Source organism: Oryctolagus cuniculus, chromosome 5 (genome assembly GCF_051225735.1).
Source record: "Oryctolagus cuniculus isolate XC-2025 breed Fujian yellow rabbit chromosome 5, ASM5122573v1, whole genome shotgun sequence".
Taxonomy (NCBI): Eukaryota; Metazoa; Chordata; class Mammalia; order Lagomorpha; family Leporidae; genus Oryctolagus; species Oryctolagus cuniculus.
Window position 1 is genome coordinate 132,848,704 of NC_142871.1, and position 8,960 is coordinate 132,857,663.

An 8,960-nucleotide genomic window follows, 5' to 3' on the forward strand; every position below is an offset into this window, starting at 1 on the left:
CAACTAGATCTGACAACTAAATCCCAGTCCACAGCCTGAAAATAAAAGCACATTTAGACAGAGTACTAGACCAGCGGTTCTTATATGCCCAAGGATGTTCACCACCTAGAACTCTTCCAAATTCACAGGGCTGGACCATCCTGGAAAGCTAACCTAATGATCCTGGAATCTGGCTGTGTTTTTGAACCATCTCTATGATCAGTGTCATAAGGGATTAATCAGCACTACACTAAAATGAACCAGAGCTCTACAATAAAAGCTACCAGATTTCTCATCCAGATTACGGTTTGAGTGAACTACAACAGATCACCATCTAATGGGAGGAGGTGCTATCTAAGGATCACATGATCTTTTTAACATGACCTCAAAGATATATATGTTCAAGTTTATAAATGGTAGATAAAGGTTATCTACATCCAATAAAAACTTTCTCTGGCTAGTTTTTTCAACTTTTTGCTGAAGCCGTAGACCTCAGAAACAAACAGTATGGGACTGACTCATAGAGCAAATACGTTCTAAACATAAAAACTCCTTAGATGCTTACTTATCACTAATAGTGATCTAATCACACACTGCAGGTCAGAAGGCCGCTAATGTGACCTGCGATTTCTAAAATTACAGGAGCTTTAAAACTTCAGCCAATCTCAATGTGCAGTTCAAGGCTACAACAATTTTCATGTTCCATATTTACCCAGCATAAGCCATAAAACTGTTAGGACTTCATCTTAGGGACCCAAGTCAGGGTAACTCACTAATGAGGTCTTGAAAGGTTACTTATCACCCATATTCTATCCATAATCAATCGCCCTTTATACATGAAAATTTCCAATTTAAGACTCTTAAGTAGTATACTGCCCCTCCCCTAGAAAGCCCATTTTTTAAGTTTCTTTCCTACCTTCTTAGGAAGCTTGGCTTTTTAGCAAAACAGGTCTCATAGGCTAACCAGAAATGTCAAGGCAAGAATGGAGCGGGAGAGCCCAGTCAACCACACATGCAATCTGAAGTCTCTTCCCTGAACACGCCCAACTGCTCGGGCTCATCCTCAACCTTCCTGACATCAGTTCTCTTCTCCCTTATTATCTGTGTGAAAGGTTAACGGGACCTACTGCAAAGGACTTGTGTTTAGGATCTGTTATCTTAAGATACCCTTATAGACTGAATTCTGGATGCAATGACTGATCTTTCATAGTAGACACAAGTCAGTACAGCATAATCCAAAACTATGTTGAAGGAGCACACTTAAGGAAACTAAGCCACGCGACTTTGCATTATGATTTAATCTAATCGCACAGAAATTGTGAAGTTACAGCGCCTCCCAATTTCTAAGAGGAAAGTGATGCATGCCTCCATATTCAAATCTGCACTGTTACATTTGAACCATATTGTGAATGTTACAACGTGATGGATCAGTTTAGAATTTCCATGCAACACCTCAAATTATAAAATGGAAGCAACTTTTAAAACCTTGTGTTAAGATTTCATGCTAAAGATAAAAGCCTTTTTTCAGAAGGGCAACTTATTTTGGGTTACAATGTACCGGGTTTGCTACTATAAAATGTTGTTCACTATATTATCACAGAACCTGAACTGGCTTCAACTCCTAAAAAGTTAGTAACTATCAACAATCACTTTGGTGATGACCGAAAACCTCCTTCACTGCAAGACTGATCCATAATGCCTCTCAGTTTTGTGTTTCAAGAATTGTGTGACCAACTGTTTTCCATGGGACAAGAACAATGGTAACAGTGGGCTCAACTGACTATTACACAATTATGCTAATATTTTATTAATTCAAAAGCACTTTACAAGAAAATATAAGTATGGCTTCCAAATAGGAATGTTATACCTGGACTTGGTACCAAGCTCACAGATTTGAGTTTGCAAGGAAAAACAGGCTTTCAAGTTAAACAACAATTTTTAACCAAAACTTTAATCCCAAGGATTCTCACAAAAACATATTACAAATGACAGCATGAAAAAAATAATCTTGCACAGTAACTCAAAGTTCAGCTCTACAATGTACCCTTAAACTGGCAGGACATTGGTATTTTCTGAAATCTCAAATTTCCCAATAAAGACTGTTATATAAACAGCTATGTATTCTATATTGCAATTACATAAGGAACTTATCACCTAGGCAAAGGTAAACTTTCTCGAAACTTACTAGATTCTAGACCAACTAGACAACCTCTGCCCAGGGTTAAGACTAGCTGGGTTTTTCCAAAAACCTCTAATCTATTTTAACGGTGCAGCTTTTATTTTTACCTGCTGGCTTGCGTCACAGCAGCTCCTAAAGACTGCTTGCTCACCTACAGCTTCCTACTATATACCAGCTGAGGGAAAAAGGACATTTTAGTTCAGTTTTTGACAGTGCTGTTTCTACAATATTAAAACATCACACTTTATTTAGCTGGGCAGGATTTAGAGGTCAGTCTTTGCAAGACTAAAGCTCAAAAGTAAATTCAATCTTGCTTAAGGGAACATTGTAAAGTAACAATTCTTGGTATCACATGCCTCATATGATCCATTTCAAACCATAGAGAATGACAGCTTTTTGTGTCACTGTTCCAAGAGACAAATTTGAACAGCTAAAACATCTTAAAAATGCACCAAGCTTATGAAGTCTCAAACAAAACTTGAATTTTCTGTACAAACTCCTGTCAAATGAAGTTATTTCCTGTACACCACTTCTCTTGCAAACGGATCTTCTATTTTCTTTCATTTGACCTAGATCGGCTGCAGGAGAGAAAAAAAGAACAGAACTCAAAACTTTATAAACTGTTGCTACTCAATGACCTAACATCAAAATATTTTTAAGGTACTAAGTTATGAATTAGAAAACAGACATTATTTATGATGTATGCAATGTCTTAAAACGATTCAAGTCATTACAGATCTTACCTACGAGACCTAGAGAAGGATCGGGACGGCTTGTGATTTCTCTCCCGAGACAGTGATCTTTCTCTTCTCCTATCTCTAGAAAGGGACCTACACAGAAAGAACGTTAAGGTCTTAGTCGTCATTACTTGACAATATTTCCTAAGTCGTCTTTGAAAAATCAAAGTTGGTTTACCCCTGCAACTTAGCAAGAGCCTATTGTTATCACTCAAAGTCTATTTCCATTAACCAAGTCATTTGGAAAACAGAGCAGCAGACACACTCAATTCTGAGAGTGTGGCCAAAACTGCCAGTTATTTACCTGCTACGGCTGCGAGAGAAGCTTCTCCTTCTTGGAGATCTAAAAGCAGAAATAGCAAAATTAGGCTTATCGTCAATTAGTATATATGGCGTGAGGCATTTCCCAACTTCTCAATCTCACTGTTGGGCCCAGTGAAATGTGCCGAAGAACTGGCACCCATCGTCAAAAAAAATAAGAAAAGAAAAAAAAAGGCACAGAAGGATTAAGGAACAAAAAGCTCAAGTGAGAAGCAGGTATTCCAACCATGGATTCACTTTAACAAAGAATGCTTCACAGCAGATCTGTCCAATGCAAAACTTCCATGTCAAACTAACTTCACTACCCAAACACCACACCAAAATGTAATCCCACAAGTAGTTCCAAAAACAGTACCATAAACCAGTATTTGGAACCCATGCAAACCTATAAGTCCATGACAAGACTTAGGTACCAGGTGGATAGTGTAATCTCGTGAAAACGCGCTAGGTGTAAATAATGATGCCATTAAGTGCTACATTAGAACTGCATTTGTGATCGTAACATTTAAGAGTGTGTTTAGGCTTATCAAAATTACCTTAGCTTGGCCCACACTTCACCCCCAATATTGTAAAATTTGAAAACGGTTAGTAAAACCATTTAAAGGTGATAGGATTCGACAATTTTTTTGTTTTTTGCTAGAAAGAAAAGCTAAAATCTGTTAGAGATATTAAAATTTTTAGTTTGGCATCTCACACATGCAAATGAGTTTCACTTGAAGGTCTGGTTACATTATGAGTTCCCTATCACCCTTAAAAGTTTTTTCAAGCAATATATATGTACGTTACCATTCAATTATGCACAGCCAGCCTTTGATCCAGAAAAAAGAATTACTTTAAGCCGCTTACTCCTTATTTTAACCAGCAGTAAACTGTATAAGCAGGAAAAACTTACTAGTTTTGGGTTTCAACAAGCTAGAAATGGTGAGGTGAGGCTGCCGGACTGACGGCCAGGAAGAATTTGCTGAAAAGGTTTTGCCAGATGTTGCGTTGGATTTAGTTGGTTGGCGAAGGGGGTGTTGTGGATTTTTCCTGCTTTTTTGTTAGCCGAAGGCTGCTGCTGTAGTTGTTGTGAAGACATTTGGTAAATAAACAGCTGAGCTGATTGGCCAGGAATGTGTGGGCGGTCGAGGTGGCTGCTGCCGATTTGGTTAAGGTTGGAGAGAAGGCTGAGAGAAAACAGCATGCTCGGGAACCAAAGGGCGGTGCAACCTGACGACTGGCCAGCCTGGGTCATGTGAAACGACACCAGCCAAGCTGAATGGGGCGCGCTGGTCACATGACGCTGAAAGGGCTAGTTGACTGGCTAATGCAGATTCAGAGGGTGGTGAGAAGAGACATGATGGTGACTCTGTAACGGGGTTCATTTTTATTAATAGATGGACCAAAAAGCACAAAAAAAAATGAAAAACAAGCCATCAGTACAACCATCTATTAGCTAACAAATACTCTTTATTATGATGGGCAACAATGTGTTGTTTTTCAAAACAGCAAAAGGGGCAAGATTTTGCACTCCTATCTCCCAGGACTTCACTCACCTGTAAGAGGCAAATTCAGTCCTATAGAAACTATTTTGGAAGTTTGAGGAGATGTGGAGTTAGCATCCAGACAATAATGCCTGGGTCCAAGAAGGATGCCATTTTCAATTATAAAAAAACTGAATTCTTTTCCTATTTGGGATTGAAGAACAGATGACTGGGAATACTTCCTTTTTTAGCCCCCTTTATTGGTCAGTGATTTCAGTTAGTTTCAGAATGATTTCCATTTTACCAGTTGCAACATTAAAACAGCTGCCTTTTTGATAAATATTACAATTGTGCTAGTAGCAGAAAACACATTTTTGTGAAGAGCTAGAGTTGAATGTAATGTTTGTCATTATGGAGTCAAGAAATGGAAAAAAGGCCTAAACTGAAGTATAAGGGAAGACTTGGAAAGATGCAACTAGAAGATGAACTAGAAGATAGATCCAAGATAGAAGTTACTGACTACCAACATGAACAGTGACCTAAAGACAAAGCCAACACTCAGCACAACTCTCATACCCCAACTACACCCAGCCAATGAACGTTCATAGGAACCTCCAATCCTTCCAAGTTTAAAACCCACCAACAAACTTTAAGAGAAACACCTGCTCCTACTAGCTACTCCATTACACCAATACCTCTAAACACACTATCTCTCAAGTACCTGCGGCGAGGTGGAGGACTCCTCCTACGATAATCATCTCGAGGGCGACGACCCCAAGAGGGAGGTGGGCCACGATTTCGACTTCTCTTTTCACCATTCGACAGTTCCACTCTTACACGGCAGCCACACAGCGTTCTAGGAGGGGGAGAAAAAGCAAATTTAAAACCATCTCCGAGATGTGTATCAACGTGGAGAAACTGTCCCAGTCATGTACTTTGCGAAGAACACATCTCCCATCTACACAATCCTTTTAATACCGAAACAAGTTTCAGTTCCTGTTATTTTTTCCAACACATAAAATGGTTGCTCTGGTTCCCCAGTTTAACTTCAAACTAAGTAACAACACTAGGTGGGATTTTTAAAAGTACCAACTCACAAGGAAACCAACTTCCTGCTTTCACTGCTTGTTAGAGCCAGTCTGATTACTGGGTTCAATGTTAATCTGTTAACAACTGCGCCTTGAGAAGACTCCTGGATTTCTCTTGTATCCCACTGTGACTTCTTCCTTTGAGGTCCCAGTATTTTTATTTCAATTACTAGTTTAGCACCATTTCAACTACTGTATTTATTGGTCTCCCTTCTCCCTCTCTCCAAATATAAGGGACTCCAATACAAGAAGACAGAGCCATTTTACAGAACTCTCCATCCTCAATCATCACACAGTGGATGGCACACTAAGAAATTATAGCTGAGAACAGAAAAAGTTATTCTCTCCCCCTTTCTTTGTCCACAGCCTGTTAGGTTAAGCCAGCCAAAGTGTTTCTGGACAGTGACTGGGAAAATGTGGGGCTCCGGAAAACAAATTACAGCCAATCCTCAGCCCCCTCTTCATGCTACAGAGAAAAGGGACCCACTGAAGGCACCGCCTCTGGCTCCGAGACAGAAATTCTGAAGCAGAGTTGATTTGCGCATCTCAAGGATGAACAGTTTTTCTTGCTTTATGAACTCCAATGGTTTTCAAAGGCCAGGAAGAGGGAGAGAAGGGCAACTCGGTATTATTTATCAACCAGTTAATAGACACCATAAACAAAGGGAAATAGCAACCAATTCAGACTTCCTAGATGAAATACTACAAACACACAGAAGAGCATATTAAAAAAAAGCAGACAAAGCCTACAATGACCAGTTCATGGCCACTCTTATCTCCAGACTCCAAATCTTGAGATTCTAAATATTAAAGGCAACTCATTTACCATTAGAATCATAAAATTACCTTCCATCTAGCTCTCGGACGGCATCAGCAGCATCCCGGGGGTCTTCAAACTCAACGAAAGCGAAGCCAGGAGGGTTTCTTGCAACCCACACACTTCGGAGTGGTCCATAATAGCCAAAGGCCCGTTCCAATTCGGTCTTGTTGCCATTGTTTCCAAGATTACCTACATACACCTTACAGTCCAATGGACAGGAATCACGATGCATTTCTGTAACACACACAAGAGATAAAAAAAAAAGTCCAAAATATTAACACCCGAATCACTGAAAAGATCCTCCTAAAGAACGTGCTACAAACCAAACCCCCATTCACCCCTTATTTTCACTCCTAAGTCCCCAAGAAGCCAGGAAATTCAAAGGAGGTGTGGGGGATGCCTCCTTGTCAAGGGAGACCACCACCCACGGAGGAGCAGTTACTACCATCAAGGCCATTAGTTAGAGGACGCTCACCAGTTACTTCATTTAACCGCCAGAATACTTAGAAAAGCAGGTAACCTACGCAGCAAACTGTCCAGACCGCAGAAACCAAATCAAAGAGCAGTGAAGAAAGCCAGTCGGTGAGATTAAACCATCAGGCAACCGATACACAGGTGACCTCCGAAGTCCCAACTTACCCAGATTTAATACTTAAGAAAAGCTTTCCTTGGCATGATGCTACAGAAACAGGTCCGTTTCTTACACAGCAAAAACCCAAGCGGCAAAAAAAGTCTCCATTTTTTTTAAAATGGAGCCTCTTCACAACAGCCAAAGGGGTTACATCAACGTCCATCATCAGAGAACCGAAAAAGCAAAATGTGGAACACCCAACAAGCCGGGAGTACTCCGGAAGAAAGCACTAACGCACGCTACAACCGGCGGAACACGTCAGCTTTACCCCGACAGACACACAACGCAACACACCCGCCCGCACACGATAGGATCCCACGCGCGATACCGGAGAACAGTAAATCTAGAGACATCAGGGCTGCGAGGCCGAGGAAGAGGGGGTGGGGGGAGGGGAGAGGCCCCTTAGGGTGGGAAGAAAAACATTTTGGAACTAAAAGGCATGGCTGCATACACTGAATGGACTAAATGTCACTTAACTATATACCTTAAATCCTACATAAAATTCATCTCAAAAAAATTTTTTTAAGGTCCCTTTTACCCCAAGAATTTACTGCACTTTGGGCTTGTATCCGATCAACTTCCAATACTTATTATTACAGGCACTTGGCAAATCAATCCGATCAAGTTGCAACCAGGTTCAATTACATAAAAGCAACCTGTTCAATAATTCAGTTTGAAAAGCCTTTCCAACACCACGTTCTTCTCATCCTGGGATTATCCAAATAAAAAAATCCAGTCCAGACACACCCTACCTGCCCTGACCCCACCCTGTGCCCAGGAGCTCGTTCTGAGACCAAACCACTGGTGGAACTCGGTTTTCAAAGAAATCAAAACTCAACCGCGTCCTGGGCCCAACGCATTAATGGGAAGCAGCTCCAGCAGCAATGGAGCCCAACTTCGTTTACAGAGAGAAAAAAAAAGTGCTTAGCTGCGGGCCGTAATAAGTTAAGTCGAATTGAAACACCAGGATTCTAAAGATGAGAAAGGAGGCCCTTTAATACGGATCGAAAGCTCCACTCTTGATTAGCGACTTCAAGAAAAAAAAAAAAGATCCGAAGATTCGCCAAGAAAATGAAGGATCAAGGAGGGAAAAAAAGGCGCCATAAAACTCAAAGAGCGCCACCAGGACAATTCAGCTAGAGGCCACCTGCCTTCGCCCCACCCCCGGGGGAACTCCCCCCACCGTGGCTCACCCCCCCAACGTGGGCTACAACCACCACTGCAAGCCCGGGGAGCACCCCCAGAAGCGCAGGGAGCCCCCGCCACCGCCCCGTGCGGAACGTCACAAAATGGCGGCGGCGCCTCTTTGTCTCAATCTGAAGCCGCCATTGGGCCTGATCCCATCTTCGTACTATTAAAACTCCACTCCTCACTTCACTCCTTCTGCCACTGGCCACTCACCGAAATCTTAGGTTAGAAGCGCGGAGGCTCAACTCCACAAGCTCCAAAGGATCTTCCCGCTCTGCGCTGCTCCGCCCCGGCCCGGCTCCCGCAGATACTCCCTCTCCTTCGGCGTCCACGAAATGGCGGATCACCGCCTTCTCCTCGCCCGTATTTATGTGCCGGCCCGGAGTCACATGATTGGACAGGCTCGTCCAATGAGAGGCGGAGGACGCCGTGACGTAAGACGGCTACAAACGCTGCTAGACTCGCGGTTGCTGGGAGCGCGCTCGGGCCTTGCCGTCAGGTGGGTGGAGCCGCAGGCCGGCGCGCGCCCGGCCACCACCTGGCCCTCCCACGCG

General features: G+C 42.4%; 1 protein-coding gene across 1 annotated transcript; it reads right to left on the reverse strand.

The window, feature by feature from the left end:
• Nucleotides 1-1,756: 1,756 nt before the first annotated feature.
• SRSF3 (serine and arginine rich splicing factor 3) lies at nucleotides 1,757-8,746 on the reverse strand. The gene is made up of 6 exons (XM_008262842.5): nucleotides 8,620-8,746; nucleotides 6,614-6,821; nucleotides 5,401-5,535; nucleotides 3,200-3,238; nucleotides 2,902-2,988; nucleotides 1,757-2,736 (listed from the first exon to the last, which is right to left on the reverse strand). Exons 2-6 carry the CDS (start codon nucleotides 6,817-6,819, stop codon nucleotides 2,709-2,711), a joined length of 495 nt encoding a protein of 164 aa, XP_008261064.1. The 5' UTR covers nucleotides 6,820-6,821; nucleotides 8,620-8,746; the 3' UTR covers nucleotides 1,757-2,708.
• Nucleotides 8,747-8,960: the final 214 nt, after the last annotated feature.

Bases quoted from the DNA above. Each gene is read 5' to 3' on its own strand.
- SRSF3 (XM_008262842.5), bottom strand. From the start codon at position 6,819: ATGCATCGTGATTCCTGTCCATTGGACTGTAAGGTGTATGTAGGTAAT. The intron at 5,536-6,613 runs GTAATTTTATGA...TCCCCCTCCTAG, and splicing joins GTCCGAGAGCTAGATGGAAG to AACGCTGTGTGGCTGCCGTG. The intron at 2,737-2,901 runs GTAAGATCTGTA...TCTCTCCTGCAG, and splicing joins TCCTTCTCTAGGTCTCGTAG to CCGATCTAGGTCAAATGAAA.